At 47.2% G+C, this 25,706-nt stretch overlaps 3 protein-coding genes across 7 annotated transcripts in view; all 3 read right to left on the reverse strand.

Moving 5' to 3' along the window:
• ass1 (argininosuccinate synthase 1) overlaps positions 1 to 5,701 on the reverse strand; it is a 33,331-nt gene extending 27,630 nt beyond the window's left edge. Inside the window, exon 1 of one of the 2 annotated variants that reach the window (XM_064308100.1) lies at positions 5,640 to 5,701. The gene's annotated coding sequence lies outside the window, so the exon portion shown is untranslated. Of the gene's footprint in view, positions 1 to 964; positions 1,121 to 5,639 lie in introns of those variants that run through there. The other variant, XM_064308099.1, reaches the window with a different exon arrangement.
• A 2,401-nt stretch (positions 5,702 to 8,102) lies between these two features.
• Positions 8,103 to 18,940, reverse strand: surf4 (surfeit 4). The gene is made up of 6 exons (XM_064308103.1): positions 18,646 to 18,940; positions 11,963 to 12,149; positions 10,668 to 10,744; positions 10,233 to 10,276; positions 9,816 to 9,990; positions 8,103 to 9,270 (listed from the first exon to the last, which is right to left on the reverse strand). The coding sequence occupies exons 1-6, from the start codon at positions 18,691 to 18,693 to the stop codon at positions 9,004 to 9,006; spliced, it is 798 nt and encodes a 265-aa protein (XP_064164173.1). The 5' UTR covers positions 18,694 to 18,940; the 3' UTR covers positions 8,103 to 9,003.
• Positions 18,941 to 19,396: 456 nt separating this feature from the next.
• LOC135239440 (uncharacterized) lies at positions 19,397 to 25,672 on the reverse strand. Of its 4 annotated transcripts, none has more exons than XM_064308097.1 (2): positions 25,232 to 25,672; positions 19,397 to 23,403 (listed from the first exon to the last, which is right to left on the reverse strand). In XM_064308097.1, the coding sequence occupies exon 2, from the start codon at positions 23,328 to 23,330 to the stop codon at positions 21,513 to 21,515; it is 1,818 nt and encodes a 605-aa protein (XP_064164167.1). In that variant the 5' UTR covers positions 23,331 to 23,403; positions 25,232 to 25,672; the 3' UTR covers positions 19,397 to 21,512. The 4 variants fall into 4 exon arrangements, with proteins under 4 accessions (XP_064164167.1, XP_064164165.1, XP_064164168.1 ...); XM_064308095.1 differs by lacking the exon at positions 25,232 to 25,672 and adding an exon at positions 24,327 to 24,703; XM_064308098.1 differs by lacking the exon at positions 25,232 to 25,672 and adding an exon at positions 24,169 to 24,312.
• Positions 25,673 to 25,706: the final 34 nt, after the last annotated feature.

Consider the following 25,706-nt stretch of genomic DNA (forward strand, 5'->3'; position numbering starts at 1 on the left):
AGGAAAGCAAACGGTGGCTGTACCACTACTAATTTACATTTTCGCGCAAGTCCGAGTTTTCGTTCTATTTTTGTCATTTTGCGATTAGCCTATATGGAATTGACGACGAGAAAGTAATAAAACAGCAAATTGTTTACAACGTGTGCATGTTTTCTGCTGTTAATGAATGTGTTTGAGAGCATATATGAAAATCAATAAATACAAAAGTAACCATATATAGTCATTGTTGGTAACCCGTTGTATATAAGTGGAATAAACCCCTCCGGGCTGTCCCGGTTATTAGAAAATAATGTTGGCTACTTCGGTGGTAGTATGGGGTTACAGAAGAAATCATATGACAGATGGACCGACGACAATGTCAGTGGGCTAATTTGCCTAATCTTCGCGGTACTTTAGACCCCGGTGGAAACGCAGACAACCATTGGCTGAAGGAACCTTTTAGTTCCTGGTAAAGTAGTTCCTGGGACTGAAAGTTCCGGGTAATTTTGGTGGAAACGCGGCTTAATCTTCGCGGGACTTTAGACCCCGGTGGAAACGCAGACAACCATTGGCTGAAGGAACCTTTTAGTTCCTGGTAAAGTAGTTCCTGGGACTGAAAGTTCCGGGTAATTTTGGTGGAAACGCGGCTTTGGTTAGAAAGGTTGGGGTGGGGGTGGGGGTCTCGAGGTCTGGCGAAGTCCAATTACGCTAACGTTACTTTAGCCTAAATATTCTCTTTATTAATTTAGTCGCGGCGACTATGCTATGAACGTATCTTCATATGTTATAGTAATGATATTGCTTGTCGGTGAACTTTTCAACAATCACAGAATTTGCTGCAGAAGTATGAATACAGACAGCGTGGTTCCCTGCATATAGCTCACCATCTACCGTCCCCGGCAAATACTGCCACGCGACCCGGGACGCACATGCATATACTGGCAATAATGTATCTACAACCATGCAAGGGAAAGAAATCACTTACTATGACTTTAAAAAAATTTTGATGTGAGGAACTTTTCTTGGCCAAACCTGGACTGTTCACTTCTCACTTGGGGAACGGGCTCCTGCTTGCAGTAGTGCAGCGCATTTGCTCAGAAGAGTGCGACTTCGCAGAGTACTCGACCCAAGATTTGCGAAGCCAGGACTACGAGCCAATCAAATGGCGAGTTACAATTTCGGTAGGGGACGTGATTTTACACAATGGGCCAACTTCAGTCGCGTGACCAGCACCGGATTTAATGTTAAATCAGAAAAGTTAGAAGAACATGTAGCTAATATGCATTTGAGATTTGCACACATCATGACTGTACCGTTCTTAAGTTGTTTGCCGTCATAATTACATGCCCTGCTGCCAGAGGTCGCCGATGATTAATTAATTCTTTAATTCTTCCCGTCTGCATCTCTTGCTGGATTATAATCCTAGTAGTTCTAAAACGAAATGGATGGTTCCCTGCACGTTTTCCTTTGGCATGCCACACATTTATATTGATACCAAATAAAACAACTGCCTGTTAAGTGTTTATTGCCCTGTTCTTTGTAAATGCAATAATATTATCCTGTATCCTGATTGGTTAAGATCATTGCGACATGCCAGATAACCTTAATTGGTATTCCAATATTGTTCAGTGTTGGTGCATTTATAATGTAAAAACAGTAAGACTGAGTAAAACGTTTATGTTCTGAATCCAACGGCTCTGAATGCTGAACACAACTGTATCACCAGAAGAAACTTCTCACTTATCCAACATATAAAATACATCTATTAGATTTAATTTGGTAATTATTATTAAAGATATTGATAATCAATTAAATCTCCAAAATTGATGATACTGTAGGCAGAGCAACCTGTTGGATCAACCTTTATCAAAACGTACAACTCACAGCCAGATTGAAAGTAAGAAATCTATTAAATTACAGTAAAAAAAAAAAAAACAACGTCTAAAGACAAAGGTCAGCTACCTTAAACAAGTAACAAATGTTCAAACAAAATATCAAACCACATCTTGTTTCTTCCTAATCAAAGTTCAAAAACCAAAAGATAGCCGAATGTTCCAAAAAGTCTGGGATGGAAACGCAAAAAATGCCAGATGAGCTGTAAGACAGGCATTAGACCCTACGCACACCAAACACAGAGAAACAGCAGGGCCAGATGCAAGGCTCAGATTCCTCATGCAAATCAGATAACACCCCAAATCCACCACAACAGATGTAAACAGGTTTAGCACCCAAACTGGTTTAGCACCCAAACACTCCAGATAGACTAGAGTAGACAGGAGTACACATTTTATGTTGTTTGAGGGGGGTGGGGGCCTGGGGGGATTATGGAGGGAGATGGGGGCGACATGGCTGATTGGCTGAGGCGTGGAAGGGCAGAGGTGTGATAGCAGGGTCAGGCAGGGATTGTCTTTTCTGAAAGCTGACTCATGTTAAAGTTGCCTTATGTTTAAGGCTAAACACAATTAAATTATTATCAGAGGATTCCTGGTTTCAAGCCCATCAAAAAGACACCAAACATGTATCTTACCAACCAGCTACTGCATATCCCTTAAAAAAGGACATTTACACCTATTTGTAAGAAGGGGTGAAATTTGTAGACAAGTAATTGTCATTGAGAGCCAGATGTACTCTACATTTCAGGTAAAATATTTTCCATGTAACAAAAACAAGTGCACCACGTTATTTTCCGCCTATTTCCATGATGAGGCCTCACAACCCTTATCTATACAGACATTAAGGTTTTCCGTCAGTGATTTCAATTAAATATTACTGATTGCATTCACACATAAGGAATATGGATCTTTGTGCAGCATATAGCCATGCAAGGTCTCCGACCCCCAATAGGCAATACATTAATAAAGCTTTCAAGGGAGAAAATGTCAGGGTGGGTGAGGGAATGGACCCAAACGCGGAGTCAAAACACTCAAAATCCACAGAGTAAACGCTAAACCAGGAATGTTGCTTTTAATTAGAACAAAAAACAAAAGGGAACAAAATTGAAGCCGCGCAGGGCAAGTCAAAAAAGGACAAAAGTTCTTACTGCGCAAAAACAGATAAAAGCAGAAATTTAAAAAAAAACAATGCAAAAACAGAACACGGGCAGGGAGGAAGACACTCACGGCAAAACACTGAGTCACAAGAACAAGGAGCACAAGCTGAAACACCATCCAATACGCACACAAAAAACAAACAAGGATCCAGCACCTGAGTCAGGGAGAAGGGAACTTAAATAGACACGACACTGACGAGACACAGGAGGGCACAATGAACAATCAGGCCACAGAGAGGGAAGGGAAAATGACCCAACCCAAAAACAATAATAGAATAATTGAAAACAATAATACAATTAAACAGGGTAAAAGGACAGAACTAAAAACTGAAGTGCCGCCACCTGGCGGCCCAAAAAGGGAAACACAGACAAACCACAGAACATGAGTACCCCCCCCCCCCCCAAGGGACGGCTCCTGACGTCCCAGAAGGCCGACCTGGGGAGGGAGTGAAACAGAGGGTGGGAGCAGGAGACAGGACAGAACTTGGGAATGGAGCAGACAAGAGACAGGACTCGGGACGGGGAACAGGACTCAGGACTGGAGCACACTGGAGACAGGACTCGGGACGGGGAACAGGACCCAGGACTGGAGCACACTGGAGACAGGACTCGGGACAGGGAACAGGACTCAGGACTGGAGCACACTGGAGACAGGACTCGGGACGGGGAACGGGACTCGGACTGGACTCAGACGCGACAGCATTAGTGCTTTTATTGTATTAGCCAACAACACGGTCAACGTACAGTAAAATGTGACTGCTGACGCGCTCTCATCTCTGCAGCCTACATGGGTTCCGTAATTAGCCGTCGCAGCACATTGGTCACATGTGTGAGTACAACTAATTTTAGCCGTCCAGAAGTCACTGAAGTTTAGGAGATTGCTAATGTCAGTTTTAGCAAGACAAACTGTTTGATGTGCACACTGAAAGTGTGCAAGTGCTTAATTCAAGCATTCATGGTTTACGGACAGACTGGGACCACCTGCAGTTCTGTGACTGGGACTTTTAGAGAGCCTTTCAGAACCATGGCAACAGATGAAAAAGACGAGCCTCTCTGTTCCTCGCCTTTTTTGGTCCCCATCTAGTGGTAACACAAGATATCACCTTTCACCACTGGGGGTTTTGAAAAAAACAAAAAAACAAAAAAAATACACACACTTCCACTTCATTTAATGTGTCTGGAGCTGCGTCATCGCCTAATCACGTTTAGAAGTTAGATTTTTAAAAGCTGGTCTAAGATTGACCAACATGATGATCTGTATACTGAGTGGTCAACACCGGATAAAGGAAAACAGACAAGATGTACTTTTATTTGAACACTGGCATCACACTTGATTTATAATCACTGTTGTATAAATTATTTCAGTTACAAGGGTCTGAATTAAAGATGCTCATATTAGGCGACAGGGATCGACATAATTGGCCTGCCAGGGCTCCAGAGGGCAACCGTTTTACACGCATATGCGGATTAATAAATTAATGAATCAGTCAATCATTCACGGTGCACATTTTTATCAACAAAGACAGATGTGTGACATGCTGCACACTTTTTAAAACGAAGCAGCAATAATACTAGTCTGATAGCCTATTCATATCATATAGGGGAGTGTCGCTATAAATGCTATTTTTCTAATTTACTCAGAAAATATTTAGCCTCACACAATTAAATTACAATTATTATTAATAATAATAATAATAATAATAATAAATAATTGCTGAACATTTAACTTTAAACTCTGAAGTATAATATAGTAGTAATAACTGAATAAGAGAGAGAAAAAGTGGGCAGTTTTGAATGCTGTATCAAGCTTTTTGATTGCCTCTGTAGTCTGTTATTGCTGTTTGTCAACATGAGGACCATTGTGCCAATGAAGGTCAAGAAAGCCATTATGAGGCTAAGAAATAAGAAAAATTAAATCAGAGACAGGGGGCAAACCTAAAGCTAACCAAAATTAACTGTTGGAACATCATTAAACAGAGAGAGCACTGGTAAGCTCAGAAATCACAAAGAGCCTGGTAAGCCAAGGAAGACCTCTGCAGTGAATACAATGAATTTGGAGGCATTTGGTTCAAAGTTTAGGAGAAGGGTACAAAGCCCTTTGTAAGGCTCTGGGACTCTGACCCACGATGAGAGAACACATTTGTTCACTGAAGCCCTGTCTGTAATTTGGAGGGAAACTAGTGCTGCTGTAACGGCACCTTACAATTCTCAGCAGAAATAATGTAGGCCCTGTTTATAAATCTGTTCCTGGAATTTAAAAGCGTATTGATAAGAATTGGTAATCCAGAGAAAAGGCCTGAAAAACAAATTATTGCACACCCTGTAACACACACACACACGCACACGCGTACTGTAAATACACACACACTCACATGCACACGCATACTGTAAATACACACACACTCACATGCACCTGTAACAGGCTTGATCTTGCGTTGTGCTGTGTAAAAGCACCGCAAACCAGAATTCCCAGTCGAGATGATTTATTCTGATAAATTCTGAGATAACTGGACTGTTCTCAACATGTATCTTCAGCAATGGTGATCGCTTGCACGGGCAAGTTCAACTGGGAAACATAACCAACAATATCAATTACAGCATACATATGTACCTGATGATAGACAAACTGATCACTGGAATGTTCTCAACATGTATCTTCAGCAATGGTGATCTAAAAATGTAGAAACACTCATGTTACCACACACACACACACACACGGCCTGGTAAGTGGCTAACTTAGCTAGCAACATAGCCTACATGCCGTTCGCCGCAGTTCGTAGAACAGATATAGTGGATATACAAATCTACAAATGCACAAAAGCCTTTGTCCATATCTAAACTCCTTTAGGTACATATGCATTGATATATCGATATAATTGTGAACAAATATGAAAAATTTCTTAAAATAATCGGCACAATGTTAAAACGTGACCTACCTCTTGCATGGGCAAGTTAAACTGGAAAGAACGTAACGTGCACACTTGCCTTAAAGGCAACTACACAAGTATTTTAAAGTGACAGAACACTAGACCCAAAATACACACATACACCTCTGGTACAATGGCAAGTGTAATCATTATTAACCATGTTACACACACACGTACTGTATTCACACATACACACCGGCAGAGCATACATGCAAAAAGCTTGGTGTACACTCAGGCTGGCCATCACACTCATGGAATAGAATTTTCAGCTGGAATCCCGGCCAGCACTCTCATAGGCCGTTTGGGCGACCCTATTTGAAATCATCACTCACCTGTTCCCCCCCCCCCCCCGTCCCCAGGTGGCATCTGCTTGACTCTGTGAGTGGCGTGGAGGTGGACCAGGCCCCGGGTGGAGGTGGACCAGGCCTCAGGATGGAGGTGGACGGGGCCTCAAGGTGGAGGTAGACCGGGCCCCCGGGTGGAGGTGGACCGGGCCTCAGGATGGAGGTGCACCGGGCTTCAAGGTGGAGGTGGACCGGGCCCCCGGGTGGATCCGGAGTTACGCAGCTGATCATTTGTCAGCATTAAAATGAACGCACAGGCAAGGCAACATGCGAGTGGTGCAGTGCCCCTGGGAGGACTGGAGGTTTGAATTCGACTCAACGGCAGCCATGTAGCACAGCGGGAGAGAGTATCCCAGGATGCACTTCACTTCCGCCACAACCTTTCATCTTTTCTCCCAGCTGACGCTCAGAAAATAAAACTGTACACACGACGATATGGCTGTCCTGGTCTTCAGGCAATTTCGCCTTATAAGTAGAATGACTCAGCAGCAGAGGAGGAAAGCATAGCTGCCACTCCTTCTGTGTCCCCCTCCCCCCCTTATTTATTTCTCCAAATGGTGTTTATCGGGGCCAACTGTTGTGACCTCCGTTATCGATTCGGGAGAACGCTCTCCTGGTCCGGCTCAAACAGACGCGAGTCGGAGGAAGACCCATCATACGCTGCTCAACGGGAGGGCGCCCGATCGACCAGCAGGGGTCGCCAGAGAGCAATAATTCTCGCTCATACAAGCTGAACGAAACCCTTCCTCCCCAGGCAGTGCTGCAGGGCTGGGCTCGCTGGCGTTTCGGCCCTGTGCACTGACTTCCAATCAGCTTCTGCCTTTGAGGTACCCCTCCAAGAGTATGAACCAATCACCTCAAACCCTGCCTGCATTCAAAGTTCTTCTGTTTCCTTTCTAACCACTACGCTATAAAACCTTTCTGCTAAACCCTAAACGCTTGGAGACATGTAGCCAAACTTAGCCTCACTTAGCTCTCATAAGTATGAGAAACGGGTCGTTTTTGGCGCGTTCTTTGTTTAAGAAAATGTAACCCTAGCGGGCGGGGGTTTGTGGTGATTGGATGATACTCTTGGAGGGCGGGACCTGCCTCACAGGCAACGGCTGATTGGAAGTCAGTGCCAAGGACTCAAAACACCCACAAGCCAGGGGCTCGGCCACGGCCGGCACTCGGGTTCGACACCAGGCCCTGGGGCCCGTCCTGACGGTCTGCACACCATGAGGCATCCAGGAGAGCCCTGTTTTTACAGTGACTCTGCATTTCCAGTCAAGCACAGACTGCATCAAAGCTCACTGTATCAATACTCTTTGCATCCACATCCACGACGGGTACCTAACACTCACAATCAGACGCAACATGGAAGCAACATATTTCACACTGACGGTGCATTTTTTTTTACCTTTTTAATTCTTTCCTTTACAATGACTTCCAAAAAAAAACAAAACAAAAAAAAAAATACAATATAAACTTCTGATAATCCGTACACAGTTTCTTTAGCTGTCACAGGTGTGAAAACGCAGAGGGGGAGGGGGGGGGGGGGGCGGCGCAGGGCTCAGCGGGGGGGGGGGGGGCTGAAGTGCCGCCGTGGGGGGGGGCGTGTGCGGCATGGCGACTGACGGACTGTAAAACTCTCGCCTGGCCGGGTCGGAGACCGGCGAATCACCGGTCACCGGGGAAGAACCGCGCGTTCGTGCCGGAGCGCACCGACTTCCAAAAGGCAGGGAACAAAAATTAACAGTAAAAATAGAGATTTTTTTTTTTAAAGGCCAAATTCGTTTTTTTTTTGTTTTTTTTTTCGTTATACTTCTACATTTTTTGAAAAAGGAGTACACGACGCACCCCCCTCTCCTGTTTTCATGGCTCCCGTCCCTAAAACCGGAGGGCTCTGAAAGACCGGCACGCCGAGCGGCGGGGTTTGGCGGGGCTCTTTTGACGGACGGGCTCGGAACCTTCCGGAAGAGAGCGTGAACACAGTCCTCAGTGCTGCGGGACGTCGACATCGATACGGAGATCGAGAGGCGTCCACCGTCGAAAAGGAAAAGGAAAGATGTGCGTTTGTGGCCTAGGAAACTATGTTGCTATTTCGGGAGGTTTCTCCCACCCACCCCACCCCCACTCTCACCCGCTCTCTTCCTTCTTCCTCCCTAAACACAAAAATAAAGATGGCTCTGGTTTGCTGAGTAGGGGGGGAGCATTTCCAGTTAAAATAGCCAAAAACAGACACAAGATGCATTCAAAACGCCCCCCGTTGAAAAGAAGTATTTACGAACGCTTTCTGAAATGGCCTGCAGTGTCCTACAGGGGGCGCTGGTGTCAGTGCTGATGTACAGAGAGAGGAAAACAAACAAACAAAACCATAAAAGGAAAATGGCAACACCACCCATGCACCACCACAGAAAGGAGCCTCCTTTCACCCTGATGTATGTAATTTAGTCACTTTTTTTCTCTTGGCATCTCAGTGAAGGTGGGGTTCAATACATACGTATAAAAAAAATTCTTCCGAGATAATTAAAACAAACAAAAGTAACGGCTGGAAGAATGGATGGGGGAGAGGGGGAGAGAAAGAGAAAGAGAGAGACAGAGACGGAGCATGCCGTCACTGCGGTGTTTTGACGATGCAGGTACCGGGTCGCCGGGGTCCCCTCCCAACCCCCGTGTCCCGGGCGAGGTTACGGCGAAGGTTTTGGGGCGAGGCCCGGCGGGCTCACCACTCCTTCTTCTTCTCGTCCATGGACACGCCGCCCGGCCCGAGCGCCACCACCAGCAGCAGGCCGCCGATGACGGACGTGGTCTGGAAGAAGTCGTACTTCAGGAAGTCGTGCATGGGCTTGTAGGCGGGCACCGTCCAGAAGGCGTTGAAGTAGACGTTGATGGCCAGGAGCCACACCACCAGCGTGAGGGCTGCCAGCTTGGTCTTGAAGCCGACGGCCACCAGGACGATGAGGGCCGTGCCCACCATGTTCTGCAGGATCTGAGGAGCAGGAGGACGGGTCAGGTTTAGGGGAGCGGGAGGCACTCCACAGGTTGGGGTTAGGGGAGCGGGAGGCACCCCTTGAGCACTGCCCACCTCCACATTCAGAAACACCCTGACAAACCACAGTCCAACTCAATCTCATATGTACACTCTCTCACACACACTCTCTCACACACAGACAGACACATTCTGCCACACACTACAGCTACTCATCTACCTTGTTCACATGATACATCACACTCAGTCCTTGTGTGTTCCACAGATAAATAACTACATAAATCTCCCCTCACTCAAAGACTTCCGCTAATTCCATCAGGAGAAAGTAGAGCATCCTCCCGAATTAACATTTAGATTTTTTCCTGGAATTTTTAATGTGAGAGAGGTGTGGGGACGAGCCAAGCAGGGGAGGGGATTTAGCAGAGCAGGGGGCGGGGCCGAGTCACGGAGGGGGTGGGGCTGAGCCTAGCAGGGGGCGGGGCCGGGTCACGGAGGGGGTGGGGCTGAGCCTAGCAGGGGGCGGGGCAGACTCACAGAGGGATGGCTGAGTACAGTGCGGCAGGGCAGGCAACAGAGAAGACTGGAGTCAAACGCCCAGCGCATGAAAATGTACGGGAGCTCTCGCCCATGTGACGTGGGACTCCGCCGGAACACATGCTCTTCCCCTCCGAGCGGGACTCCGCCAGCAGCAGCAGCAGGCCGCCGCCCAACGCCAGGTTCCTGGGGGGGCGGGGGGACAGGAGACGGGGGGGTAGGACAACCACCCATCAATCGCTCCATATTAATAAATACAAAAAATCTGAGCATGTGGATTTCAGATAGACATAACGTCTCACTCAAGACCTCAATATTACACTTCAGGCTGAACTACCAGGGGTTTAAAAAGGTGGTTCTAAAACATCTCGGACACACATTTGCAAGGCAGATGTCAAGGCTGATGTCTTACGGGTTGCAATGCTCACCTCATCAAAAATTTCAGGTCCCAGAGAATGCTGTAGGCTACAGTCTGAAAGAAAACAAAAGGGTACCCATGACACAAAACAACTTAAAAAAAAAAAAAAAATCACTTATTCTGGTTTTATTTTCTGGCAGAATTCTTTCAATCGCAGGTCAAGGTTGCAGGCTCAATTCCCAGGTAGGACACCGCTGCTATACCCTTGAGCAAGGTGCTTAACCTGAATTTCAGTAAAAACATCCAGCGGAGTAAATGGATTTACTATGTAAAACTGAGAAAGATGCGGAAGTCACTTTGGATAAGACCGTCTGCTAAATGCCTTTAATGTACTGTAATGTGCTGAAATGTAATGTAGTGTAATGTACTGTACTGTAATTTAATTTAATGTAATGTACTGTAATGTAATGTATTGCAACGTAATGTAATGGTCTTCAGAACTCACCTGAAGAGCGATGATTCCAAACAGCCCAAAGCAGGCATACTGTACAAAGTTCCTGCTGAGGATGAGGACGCAGCCGCCTGTGTGGGGGAGGGGAATGCGATATGTTTACTGTTTTGTTTTGTACACACAAGCAAATCTGGCATTCAGAGAACGAGAAACCTCAGTGAGCACACAAACCTGCCCGCTGCTGTGGAGAGTCCTGCCCTTCACACAGTGCCAACCCGCCCAGTGCCTTAACACTCCCAGTGCCAACCCTCCCAGTGCCAACTCTCTCAGCGCTAACACTCCCAGTGCCAACTCTCTCAGCACTAACCCTCCCAGTGCCTTAACACTCCCAGTGCCAACCCTCCCAGTGCCAACTCTCTCAGCGCTAACACTCCCAGTGCCAACTCTCTCAGCACTAACCCTCCCAGTGCCTTAACACTCCCAGTGCCAAATCTCTCAGCACTAACCCTCCCAGTGCCTTAACACTCCCAGTGCCAAATCTCTCAGCGCTAACCCTCCCAGTGCCTTAACCCTCCCAGTGCCTCCAACACTCTCAATGCCTTAAGACTCCCAGTGCCTTAACGCTCCCATTGCCAACCCTCCCAGTGCCAACTCTCTCATCTCCAGTGCCTCAACACTCCCAGCACTCCTAAGACATCTCAAGTGCCTCAACACTCCCACCCCACTCCTAAGACATCTCCAGTGCCTCAACACTTCTAGCGCTTCTAAGACATCTCCAGTGCCTCAACACTCCCAGTGCTCCCTTAGACTTCTCCAGTGCCTCAACACTCCCAGTTTAGAAAAAACTGTCCCTTGCATTTTTAATGTTTCCTATCCCACAAGTCATTCACAGAACCCACACGGACACAGTTTGTTGAGATGTATCACATGGACTTTTCTAGACCAGTGGTAACCAGCTCTGTTCCTGGAGATCTGCTGTCCTGTAGGTTTTAATTTCAACCCTAGTTTGGCAAACTGACTTGACTAATTAGCATGTCAATGCAGATCTCTAGCTGTTGAATGAGGGGTGCTTTGTTAGGGTTGGAGGGCAAACCTACAGGACGGTAGATATCCAGGAACAGGGCTGGCTACCACTGGTCTAGACCAATTGGAAGAGGCAACATCAACCAATATTCTAGTGTCGAGATGAACAACACCTCCGATTTTTGCATCCCCTGGTCTTGTTACCCTCAAAAGACCCTCCGACCCACAGCCCACCCCACCCCCGACCCCCAGCCCCCCCATCCCCGAGCCCCAGCACCCCCCATCCCGCCTTGCCCCCCCACCCTGCCCTGCCCCGTCCCACTCACCAAGCTGTCCCAGGAGGTTGAGCAGCACGAAGCAGGTTGCCAGGAAGTAGCCGCAGCTCCAGGTGGCCTCGATGTAGTCCCGCTGCTCGCTCCACTGGAACCACATGCGGATGCCGTCCTCCAGGAAGGTGCTGATCAGGCACAGCCGGGCCAGGTGGGGCAGGTACTGCTTCGTCACACGGAGGAACTGTGGAAGGAGGGGAGAGGGTATCAGCATCACAGGAAGACCCAGCCCAGCTGACACCACCCCCCTCTAAAAAATAATTTCACTAGAAAGGGCTCGGAGATGCAGAAATGAAAGGAATCTCCAACTGCATAACCTTAAATCATTATTGCATACTTTAGTGGTGAGCGTAACACCCCTGCAGGTTCAGGCCTGGGCATACTTTATATTACATCACGGGCATTTAGCACTTACACAACTTAGCATTTCTACATGCTATCCACTTTATACAGTTGGATATATACTGAAGCAACTTATATTAAGTACCTTGCACAATGGTGCAACCGCAGTGGCCTAACCTGGGAATCGAAACGGCAAACTTCAGGTTATATTGCATCAGTACTGCAGATTGTACACTCCCCCTAAGAGCTGTCAGTACTGCAGGCTGTACTCACACCCTGAAAGAGCTGTGTCAGTACTGCAGCCTGTACCCACACCCTGAAAGAGCTGTGTCAGTACTGCAGCCTGTACTCTCACCCTGAAAGAGCTGTGTCAGTACTGCAGCCTGTACCCACACCCTGAAAGAGCTGTGTCAGTACTGCAGCCTGTACCCACACCCTGAAAGAGCTGTGTCAGTACTGCAGGCTGTACTCTCACCCTGAAAGAGCCGTGTCAGTACTGCAGGCTGTACTCTCACCCTGAAAGAGCTGTGTCAGTACTGCAGGCTGTACTCTCACCCTGAAAGAGCTGTGTCAGTACTGCAGGCTGTACCAAGTCCCTTATTTCCCTTTTCTCCAAATTCAAAAAGCCCCAGAAGCACTTTAGTCCTGCCCTGTTAGTGCAACGTCAGCGTGGGGCAGTGCAGACCGTCTCCGTTTTACATATATGCAGTATTGCCCTGCAGCGAGTCTAGCTGGATGTGTAAAACCCCCTTAAGCCACTGATTGCTCAGGCTCTATGCAAGTCAAATTTTTCCAGTCAAATCTAGATTATTCCCCTAACATGCCCACGTTTATCACTCTGTGGATAACAGGCCCTTTCAGCACACAGCATAGTGCTCCCACGTGCGACATTTCCTGTGTATGAATACTAATTTAGGCAAACACACACACGCACCATTAAATGGTCTCTTTAAGTGACCATTAAAGAGAAGCTTACACTCAAACACTAGGAACTGTCTGGAAGACCGGATCGTTAGCAGAAAGAAAGAGAAGATAAAAGATAAATTCAGCCGCCAAAATATATCTGTTGGGGAGCCATGTTTGGCACATTTAAGGCTGAATCTATTCATTTACACCACACTAATGACAGCCAGCCAAAATCCCTAAAAACGTAAGGCAACATAAGCACAGAGCTGCTTCCTGTGAGCGCAACAGCAGCAGCACAGAGCCGCTTCCTGTGAGCGCAACAGCAGCAGCACAGAGCCGCTTCCTGCGAGCTCAGTAAGTCACCTGCACTATGAGCAGGAGTGACACCACGCCAGGTCTCTGCTCCTCAACAGAGTCAGTTCAAGGGCTCTCTCTCAGACATGAGAGACTGCATTTCAAGAAAACAGGAAATAAATTATCTAACCACTTCCTGACAATGCTTCTAAGAGGGGATAAAGGCCTCTCAGCCACATTACGAATTCCGTATTGAGCAAACGCAACAGACGCCCGACTGACCTGACCTCGTTTTGCCTTCCCTGTCCCAGAAAAACGCTCTTCGTTCTGCGGAAATGACTGCAGAACCTGTTTCTGCCGACCGAAAGCTTCATTTACAACATTTGTACCCTGCAGGGTACTCCCGCTATAAGACAGGGATGGCACAGGTCTGCCATTATAAAATGCAAATGAGCATCGAACACCCTCATGCAGCCGCATGCTTCTACGGCTCCCCTTTTGAAAGAGCAGGCGTGAGGCCCAGGACTCCATTAAAAACATTGTGTGGCGTAGCCTGTAGAGCGCTTTGCACATGCTCACTGCGAGCCGTGACGTCGGCGGTTCGAGTCCGACCGCCGACCCTTTGTCGCACGTCTCTCCCTCTCTCTCCTCCTAGTCCTTCCTGTCTCTCTACACTGATTTGTCAAATTAAACTGAAAAAGCCCCAAAAAAAAAAAACATTAACTCCTTACACATGCTGAAAAAGTTCCCCCGCCTCACTGGAACGGCAGTACTAAAAAGGTCTCAATCCATCGAACAGTTCAGCACTGTTCCATATCTTTTTACCAACGGTATTGGGAAAACAGTTCTTATTTTTCATCCCCTTCTACAGTCATAAAACATCAGGTCTGCGTTCTTGCTCCGGTCTCCATGAAAAAGATTTTCAAACCCAACAGGACTTGATTACACAGATGTCAAATATTTACGCTGTACTCGTGTTGTCAGTAAAGCAGCTAATGTTTAATGTTGTTTAAGAAAAACATAACAAGACTAAACAAATTTGTAACAGACCATAAATATAACATTAAAAAAAAAACATAAAGCTAGCCAAGTCATCAATAGTATTTCAATTACTTATTTTCTTGGACCGTTAACCAGTCCAAAGCGCCTTTATTTCACAACACAGACAAGTGTAAAAAAAAATAAAAAAACTTGCTCCCTCCTAATCTCAGCGCAGAACAAGAGAGCCCCAGCCAATCACGAGCGGGCTGCTCTACTCCCTCGGCCCCGCCCACCAAACGGTCCACATCAGCACTGCCAAGTCCGAGCGGCCAATCACGGTTCAACAAGTCCCACATGCGCTCCCCCGGCTTTCATGAATGGGAAGCTCAGCGGCCAATCGGTGCGTTCCACAGGCTGCCGTGCGCCTCTCAGTCTGGCACAGGCCAGTAGCGCGTACTACAGCCCAGCGGTGTGTGCTCTGTCAGAATGGGATCCTATTATTAGCCTCAGCTATATCTGTGTTGACTGAGGTTAAGTTCTCACGTGCAGTGGCCTGCATAATTCTGACCGTAGTCATTTAAAAATTGTCTAGTACATTTCCAGATCTAGTTTTAGGCTGCGTCTTCTACCGTCAATGAGGGGCTGTGTCCAGAAACACGCGATGCTCCTTGTGGTCTGTGCTCAGTCAATGCCTCGCTACGGCCTAAATTTACAGGAGCAGAGAGGACAGGTGGACTCAGGGGCCTGTTGGTCCAGACCTGGTGAGTTTAATCGGGTGGGAAACGGAGGAAGAGAAAGACCTTGTTTTTTTTCTATAACGCGGCCCTACGTATCGACTCTTCCCTCGCGCCACCCATGTCCTGAGGAGATCTTTTCTTACCCAGAGACAGGCCGACCGGCACACGGCAAGTAAGCCAGGTTCTGCCATTAAAGTGGGTCACAGCGGGCTGCGTTGCTAATGTGCGACCGAGCAGGCTGAAAAGCCTCGCCACAAAGATCCCTTATCAAATCTTTAGAGGCTGGAGACTGAGTCCCAGAGGGTCGCTTACTGCAATGCCTGCAGAGCACCTATCATATTGCTCTGTCAGTGTTCAGCCAGCGAACGAATCATCATCCAAACCGATCCAATTCTACCCTGAGGCTGTATGATTTACCTACGATGAAAAGCAGGTAACCATCAGAAAAACAAAACACTTGCTGCGTTGAGGGAACACAAAGCTGTTCGAAAATGCGGCAGTGAGTCTGAATAGGAGCTAAAGGTGAAAAGAAGGGAGACCCAATTGGGGGGGGGGGAATGTACGGCAGACAAACCGGAATTATCCAAAACAAAAAAAGAACTTCATTTTCGCACCCTCTTGAAAACTCTGGATGTCATACAGCCACACCTTCTCACCACCCAGCAGCTGTAATTTTAATTTCTGTGTTAGCTCCGCTGCTTTCATTAAAACACCTGCCTTCTCTTGCTCCCCAAAAACACAGGAACCCGTTAAAAACCACCCGAGCCGGGCTGAGCCGAGCTCCACGCTTAATGTTTCCTTTAAACAACGGAAATTCTCCTCTACAAAAAAACATCAACTTAAGCGCTCATTCCCACTGAAAACTGTAGACGAGACACCGCAAACTCAAAGGACGTACGTAGGTCCGCAGACATGTACACACACACCCGCAAATTCTAGAGCAACTTACAAGCATGCGATGCAAACACGAGGGATCACAGAGGGATCAGCCACCTTTTGCATCCAACGCATTTTTGACCGCATTAAATGCCCGCTGCTCCTGTGAGGTCGCTCTGTAAGCCTGTAAGCTGAGCCGCTCCCCTTTGTAATTTCTGGGTGTAGCACTGGAGGTGGGAATATCCTCCCAATGTGACACAGAATGAATGCTTATACACAGACAGCGCTGCCTAACCTCCTGCTGAGATTTTTTACAAATTCTCAGCAGTTTTATATTATGTCATGTTTGTGTGTGTGTGTGTGTGTGTTTGTGAATGCATGTGCGCGTGTTTGTGCGTGCGTGCGGTGTGTGTGTGGGTGAATGCGTGTGTGTGCGTGCGTGCTTGCACGCGTGCGTGCGGTGCGCATGTGTGTGTGTGCGTGCGTGAGTGTATGTATGTATGTGTGCTTGTGTGTGTGTGTGTGTGTGCGCGTGCGTGTGTGTGTATGTATGTATGTGTGCTTGTGTGTGTGAGTGTGTGCGCGTGCGTGTGTGAGTGTATGTGTGTGCGTGTGTATGAATGCATGCGTGTGTGTGCGAGTGTATGTATGTATGTGTGCTTGTGTGTGTGTGTGTGTGTGCGTGTGTGAGTGTATGTGTGTGCGTGTGTGAGTGTATGTGTGTGCGTGTGTGTGTGTGTGAGTGTATGTGTGTGCGTATGTGTGTGCGTGTGTGAGTGTATGTGTGTGCGTGTGTGAGTGTATGTGTGTGCGTGTGTACACACACAAGCCCTTGCAATTGCCAGGCATGGCAGCTTAAGGGAGGGTGGAGCTCACTGAACTAAAGTGAAAGACGGCTCTCCGCATATAGACCAAAGAATCTCCAGGGGATTCCAAATACGGCCACACAGCAAGTGCTGCAGACATAACGCTAAGCTAAACACGTCTACACCAGCTGGGGGCGCGACCGCCAGCGCAATGTCTTACTATCTGAGCCTGGAGAGGGCCTCCATTTTACTCCAGTATGCGCTAGAGGTACCGCTGTGGAGTATTTAAGGATTATTGACCTGCGGGTTCAAATCCAGTTGGGCACAGCACCATTGAGCACTCCGCATTTAAAGTTACATAACGTGCAACTGGCTTTGAATAAGCCTGCTGGCGCAACACCAGGCTGAACTCGGACAAGTTTGCACCACTTTGTTGTTGAGGAGGCCAGTGGCTCTTGAATTTCTTGCTGGTATACAGTATGTGTAGCTAAAGTCTCTGAAAATGACCTTTCAGTGCGCTTGGTCCAGATAAGCATGTTGTTTTATTATTCTATTTATTTATTTATTTTAGGGTTGCGGGGGGGGGAGGTGGTCCGGCGGCATGACGTGAGGAAACAGTCACGATTTTACTATTTCACAATCCCCGCCCCCCCACCCAAAAAAAAAATGACGTGTAGGGCTGGTTTCCACCGACTTTCGCGTTTTTATTAAATAAATACAGCCAAAGGCAAATGACAACAATTAAAAAAATCTATCTGGTTTAGTGCAACATATGTCAGTAGTGTGGAAAGTCTTATGCAAGTCATCTAGCGTTTGTCTAACGGTTTGATTTTGTGTGAGTTAACCAGCAACTTTTAGCTATCTTACCTAGCTAAAAATTGTCTAATTAAACTTAATTTCATGTCGACAAGCACAACATGCAAAACAGATACCATCTAGCTAAATGCTCAATGTTATTAACACGCTAGAACATTATTAACAAGCTAGCTATAGTAACCAACTTCATACTCGCTAGATCTTACCAACTATAGTTAGCCTAAGCATGTGAGCTAGCTAATTATTTACGTTACGTAGCTAACAAGTTAGCTTTAACGTTATAGAAATTGATCCCATTCATAACTACTGCTGAGATCCGTATAACTGCGGTTGAGTTTATAGCCAGCCGCCTGGCTATACATTCTTTATCACTGGTGACACCGACTAAGCTAACTTTGCCTTGAAATGTGAGTTATGCGACAACTCTTTCTTTTCTTAGCCAGGCTAGCTAAGCTAAGCTAACAGTTAAGCTGCAAACGTTATGTAGCTAGCAAACATAGCGGTGCCATTTCACTGAGCAGTTAGCGGCTAGCAGGACAGACACCTACGTTCTCGGCTTACAAATAATGTTCTCGTTGGCTATTTTCAGATAGTTTCGGCTTGTACCCAACAAGTGGACGGCTTCCTAATCCTAGGCAAAATGAACCGCTGTCATTGGGGGCTAGTGGTCGAGCGTCGGTAACCATGAAGCCCCAGATTGCTATCAAGCTAACCCGACTAAGTTACCTTTCCGCTGGCCAGAAAACAGCAGCTTAGCTAACCCTAACCCGCCTGCGACTCAGCGTGAACCAGACGAAGCAAAGGCTGAGTCTTGCTGCAGCGCCGGCATTCAAATTGGGGCTCAAATGGTTGCTAGCTGACCACAGCTCGTCTCAACACTCATGTTCGCCGCTTAGCGGTCGCCGGGGGCCCGTGTGCTCACCTGGTCTGCCACGTCCTCGGCGGTACTCATTAAATCTTCCTGTGCCATGTCTCGGGTTTTAATGTGGCTCGGTGCTGAAGTAACACCAGTGCAGCGAAGACACCCCCTGAGTCGCTAACTTATATTGGTTTCCCTCGTAGAATTCAGCCCCGCAGTCGCGAAGCTGTCTGTCTCTGCCTGCCTCACCAGGAAAGGCCGCCTCCGCCCCACAATGCGCTGCGCCGCGCTGACTACCGCTCGTCAGCTCCAGGGGCCAGGGTGTGCCACGTATGCTGATCCAAAAGTGGCCTTTTTGTAATTCATCACAGTGCTACTTTCGGAATTGAATGAATTTGCCCACAGCCATGAAATCATTTCAACAATAACTAATACTGACCAAGAAAGTGGTATTTTACCAGCGTTTCATGTAGCTAGCTGTCAATACGAGAGGTCCTGCCCCAAACCCAGACTAAACTATGGCTATCTACCATGCAAGAATTGCTAATTGCTTTAGTTTATCATTTCATCAACATAAACAACCAATATGGCAAGCCTATTTGTAATTCAGACATCATTTCGGGTTTCTAGCTAAAGTACACATCAAACACTCCAAAGTCCAATTCAAAATCCAGCTTCAATAGCACATATTAAATGACATAGCTACTAATATTGTAAAGATGATGACAAACACAAATGAAGATAATTTGCCACCACTGTCAAGTGTGCCTACAGGTGTCGAGTCATTCCAAAGCATGGAAGGGATAAAAGTCAGTCCAAATAAAAGTAACATTTTATTACAGGTAAAACACAAGACATTCTAATAAAAAATACATGAGGTAGATGCATATACAAAAAAAAAAAAAAAGCATGAGGCCTACTACCAGTGCCCCAAACCATTAGACTAAAACACTTTCCCGCTGTTCCCCATCGTCTGTGTGACCTCAGGTTAGAAAATTCAGGATAAGATCAGACGGTATTTAGAGGACTCCCCCAGGACAAGACTGCCAGTGGTATCGTCAAGATGCACAAACATGTCTAAAATACATTTTTACAACCCTGACACAAAAATGGTGTAGTCACAACATGCACCTGTTCCAATGCTACAAAACTGTGCACTAAACAACGAAACAGGGGAGGGCAAAAGCCATAAGGGTAGTTCGCTTTTTCAGGGGTTAATTTTGACATTTCAGTTCTAGTGCACATTTTCAATTGGCCCACGCAGTCATTTCAGTTCTAGTGTACATTTTCAATTGGCCCACGCAGTCATTTCAGTTCTAGTGTACATTTTCAATTGGCCCACGCAGTCATTTCAGTTCTAGTGTACATTTTCAGTTGGCCAACACAGTTTTTGCATGCAATTAAGAATATTTCACAAACGTAACCTACATTTCTAATGACCTTCCAGTATAAAATGGCTGGTATAGGGGCATTAGGGGGTTCAATACGGGAGGTCAAAGCTGTACAACTTGCTTCGGAGTTACCCGAAGCGTATACTCCTTTACCTGCCATTGTAAAGCCAGCACGACATCTGCAACTTCTGTGAATACCTCAAATATATTTCTCTGCACAGAAACTGTCTGACCCCACTTAAAACATACACTAAAACTTAATACAATCACAAAACCCCAGAATGTGAACTATTCCTTTAGAACATAGCAGAGAGACACATTTTAAAAAATATTACTGCATGTGAGAGTAGACAAACTGTTTGGTACACAAAAGTTCTTTCTACATGCAACACATGGAATTCGTTATAAAGTAAGGTACAGTGCCAATCCAGTTCATAAAGGGAGTGCCTATAAATATAAATATAAGAGCTTCATAGCTTAACTCTGATTTCCTAACATCAACATTTTAAATGAGGACACATCATATTCCACCTTGCAGCTAGCAACTTGGAAGATTTGAAAACAAGGGAAACTTGACTGTGAAATGCTTGTCAGATTTAATTACTGAACACATTCAGTTACTCCACAAATAACATTTTCTATTAAAATAATCACTTGACTGTTTCTGTCATATTATAAATTGCAGTAAAAATGTAATCAAACTCCTTTATTTGAATAAACCCTTTATAATTTGTTCGGGGTACACATTTAATATTGGATTCAATGTACGCACATTACTGTTTCTGACTAATTTAACATTTAAGCAGGTTTTCATTTATTACTTTCATACAGTACTTCCTGACTGCTTCATAATGTTATGTAACAAAACATGAACAAAATCAAATGCATTTTAGTACAGGAAGCTGCAATGTGTTCAAATCAAAGGCTTAAATCTCCCGTTTCAGACAGGTGTTGACATTATTGTTCCACAATGCTCATTATTACTTAGATGTCACATTTTTTAAAAACAAGTAGAACTGTACAAGTACAATTAAGTACAATTGGTCCAAGGCCTTGAATCATTTAAAATTAAATTTAAACAACTATTTAATTCAAAGGTAGTCACCTCAACATAATTAACTGGAGTTTTCACAATTTGTGGTGCTACATTAACAGACATCATTACTCTCCAAAAGCTAAAGTCCACACAGTAGTCATTGATTTTCTGTAAATGTAAAAAAAACAGGGAACAAGAACTTCTCAGTTGGCTTTTTCTGCCCCCTGGTGGTCGAAACATGTACTACCATCACTTCTGAGGGAGCTTCTAAACTGAGCCAGCAAGTGAGTGGGGCTAATGTTTCCGGGGGGTTTCTGTGCTCACGGTGCTTCCTGTTTGCACACGGGCTCACTGGGAGCAGTTCCTGTGCTTGCTCTGTGCGCACAGTGCTTCCTGTTTGCACACGGGCTCGCTGGGAGCAGTTCCTGTGCTGGCTCTTTGCTCACAGTGCTTCCTGTTTGCACACGGGCTCACTGGGAGTAGTTCCTGTGCTGGCTCTGTGCTCACAGTGCTTCCTGTTTGCACACGGGTTCGCTGGGAGCAGAGCCTGTGCCAGCTCCGAAGGTGTGGCTGACGACGAAGGGCAGATCCGCCACCGTGGCTTTCAAAGCGTCGGTGTAGTTGGTCTTCGCCATCCAGATCTGCCGGCGGACGGCCACGGAGGAGGCCATCACCCGGCCGGAGAGCTCGGCCTGGTGCGAGGACAGCTGGAAGGTGAACTCCCCGATCAGCTTGAGCTCGTTCAGGACGGTCAAGAACCGCTGGGCGGACCGTTCCTCCGTGATCTCCACCAGGAGCCGCTTCTGGTAGTCGGACAGGTAGCGCAGGTAGTTGGCGGTCCTGGCCAGCATGCCGGCGGTCTGGTACACCCTCTCGGCCAGCGTCTCGGTGAAGCGCCAGCGCTCCGCGGGCACGGACGCCTCCTTGTTCTCCGTGGGCTTGACGGCCTGGAAGATGGCGGACATGAAGCGGTTGACCTGGGGCATGCGGTCGTAGGCCGGGGCCTGGCACTCGTGCAGCCGATACATCTTGGAGAACACCTCCCGGAAGGGCTGGGAGCTGGCCGGGTTGGGCCAGGTGCTCTGGACCAGGTCCTCGAACTCGGGCACCATGGTGGGGTCCAAGGAGCCCGACCCGGTCGACGTGCTGGGGAAGGTGACGCCCAGGTACTTGGCGGCCCGGCCGATGAGGGCCTGCAGCTCTGAGGCCGACAGGACGTCCTGCCTGGAGACGGGGTCGTCGGGGAGCAGGGGCGCGTCCTCGGCGTCCCCCTCGCTGCCCTCCTCCCTCTCCGTGCCCGCCGTGACCGTGACCGGCTCCTCCTCCAGCTTCACCACGGTGGAGATGGCGGGCTCCCTCGCCGGCGCGTCCGCGGACGGCCCGGACTCCGCCCTCCGCTCCGCCTCCCGCTCCCCGCCCTGCGAAGAGCCGGGCGCCGGGGCCGTGGCGCAGGCCGCGGAGGGGGCGGCGACTGCGCCCGTAGGCTCCGCCCCCCTCTTCTCCAGGGCCTCGATGCGCTTCTCCAGCAGGGTCCACTGGGCCTGCACCGCCTGCTGCTGGGCCTCCAGCTTCTGCTGCACCACCTCCAGCAGCCGGCCCTGCTGCCTCTCCGCCCGACCCCGCCGCGACCTCCCCTTCTTCCGGGAGCAGGAGGACTCCGAGCCGCTCCAGCAGGGCGAGGAGGAAGACGAGGACGAGGAAGAGGGGGAGCGTCTGCGCCGGTGGCTCCCGTGGCCCCGCTTCGGGCGCTTGGAGCACCGCGAGTGGCACGCCGAAAAGTGCTTGCGCTTGCAGGAGTGCGCCGCCCGCGCGTGCTCCGCCCCCGACTGGCCCAGGCTGGCGGCGGCCGGCTGCTGAACGGCCAATGGGGGCGCGCGAGCGCCCCTCAGCACGCTGCCATTGGCTTCCATCTGCGCGGGGGGCGGGGACAGGATGGTGAACATCACCGGGACGGTGGACGGCGGCATTGACGTGGCACCCATGGGCGCCGGGGTGGGCGCGACGGGCGGTGCATCTTTATTCGCTTTCGATTCGCTGACGGGGACCAGGGAAGACTCGGGCTTGGGCTGGGACTCGGACTGAGCCGCCTCGCTCTTCTTCAGCTGGTTCTCCCGGTAGATGACCTCCTGCACTTTGGTGAGCCGGTTGATGCAGGTGCTCCAGTCCATTTTGGCGCAGTGTGGGCACTTGCCGTACTCCAGCACCGCCTCTTTGGCGTGCTGGATCCCCAGGCAGTGCAAGCAGAGCTCGTGGGTGTCCTTGGAAGGGATCTTGTGTTTGCGACAGGTGCACCAGGTGAACCTAGGGGAAGCGGTCGCCATGGCGTGCAATGGGGAGGGAGGCCCAGCTGGGTTGCAACTTGTGGACTTTCAAATGCGCCAAAGAGTGCGGTTTCTGTTGCAGAGACAGACAAAAGGCAGCTATGTGTAATCACAGAATTATGAAATCATCCACAGTCACGATCATGAAATAATGTAGCTCGAGATGAAAACATCACATTTATACACAAATGCAAAGCAGGGATAAATCTTAGATTATAATGTGTGTGCACGGGCATTATATGGCTTTTAAGAGGAATTTGGCCAACAAAGGCATATTGACATTATTTCGTACAGGTGCTTCTGTCTTTTTCCTTATTCTGAGAAATTAACTACACAAATTTAGTCTAAAATGTGCGGTCTCCGTATCCACTTACATAGCATTTGTGGGCAATGATAATGTAGGAGCGAAGGACCAAATGTGTATGCTAACGATTCCAATATTCAGTAACGAATAAAAACCAACTTGTAGCCACGTTATCTTTGATGCTATAGCTATTAACATGAACAGCTGCACTCTCCAAAAACACACGAGCTACCTCGCTACAACGGCTGTTCACCATTACTAAGGGTAGAAGTTAAATAGCTAGCTAAGATACGGCCGGTGTCACAGACCGCACCTCAATACATTACTATTTGCGGCTAGCCAAGTTAGCTTGTTAGGTGTAGAGAGAAAACAATATTTCGCCTGTCTTGAAATCTGGAATGCTGTAAATATGACACATTTCACATAGATTGTGCACATTATCATTTAATGGCTGCTGCCTAACCTAATGGACAAGGTGCGTAGCTAGCTACATGCCGAGTTCATAGCAGAAAACTGTATCCATTGTGTGGCTACCTCCCGCAATTCCTGTTTGTTGACCATCCGTCGGCCACGAGCTCTGTTAAACAGCCGTCTAGCTACAAACCAGCTAGCTGCTTGGTTTCAGTAACAAGGAAATGGGATTACTTCGTGCAAAAGATGCACCGTAAATACAGCGATATTTATCTTCTTACCGTTAAATCAACGCAAAGCTTTGATCCGCTATTCTATTTTGTTCAGGACATCGAACACAAACTCGATGTGCGACAACCCCCGCCAGGCGCTGCTCTGTCGTCATTCAGAGTGCGCTGGACAACAACAGTCGCGTAATCTTAGTCGTGGTTCCTTCGTTTCCCTACGTAGGCCTCCGTGTGCGAGGATGTGATCACAGGCGTGGATGTGAATCATAACGTAGGTTATAAAGGTTGTATCCGAATCCGAATGCCCTATTCGAAGATCTACAGATTATTTGTTGGATGCATATATTTATTAGTCCCGAAGATGACCAAATGATCGGTCTGTGTCCCAGACACAGGAAGAATAATATAATTTTGAATTTCGCCCGACTGCCCCTACTGCACTAGTGCTAATATGACTAATTGCATCCTATATCCTGTGCTGCATCACTCTGTGGTTTTGTGCCACTGATTTAAGTTTATTTTATGCACCAGCAGTGTGCCTAAAACAAAACTATTGTTCAAAGATTTCATTGGTTTTCCTTATTTTTTCATTTATGATAGAAGTCCCCTGATTCTGCAGTGTTCCTTTTTAAACTTCTGCACCAGGGACAAGCCTATTCTTGCACTGTTATTCAAAGTGCAGCTTACTAGACATGTTTTTATTTTTATTTTTTATAAATGTATTTTTTATTATTTTTTTTAAATTGTGTCTTTAAACAAGAAATTAATTTATAAGCTAATTGCATCTTTTAAATGGCAGACATCTTATTGGTCACAACAAATTCATTTTGATCGCATACATCTATGCTCTATTCTATGCCCCCCCCGCTCCCCACCAAATAATCTCTCAGTGTCTTGAGTCTTACTCCAACTGAAATTTCATATGTATGGTATTCCTCTGAAATGTGTGACACTGTTACCTTGTTTACTCGTCCCGGTGCAGTGGTGGTAAAATACACTGCTTTAATCAGTTCACAAGTCCTCAGGAGAACACGCTCTATAACCTGTAATTCAGTCCTTCAGCTGCAAGATGCTGACACAGCCTCTTCATTAAGGAGCATGCTGGGTAATCTTTATTAGGCACACAGGTGGTGTTCATGGCAGCTAAATATTTATCTGTCTTAATCAACATTACTCATGCATTAGTGAGATATTCATCATTCATGCTTACCAATAACTAAAATATGTTAACTGCACATATTTGTTTTTTAACATACTAAAATTTTTAATCTGATGACAATTTATATGGCTAGTAAATGCAATAAATCTGTTACGATCAAATCATTACATCTTGCTTCTTGATAATGTTCACGCTTTCTTGTCATCTGCTAGGGTTAGATTGCTAATTTCAACTGAATTACAGGATACAGAACTGGGTCTGGACACTATTTAATT

The sequence above is a fragment of the Anguilla rostrata genome, chromosome 14, assembly GCF_018555375.3.
Source record: "Anguilla rostrata isolate EN2019 chromosome 14, ASM1855537v3, whole genome shotgun sequence".
Lineage (NCBI taxonomy): Eukaryota > Metazoa > Chordata > Actinopteri > Anguilliformes > Anguillidae > Anguilla > Anguilla rostrata.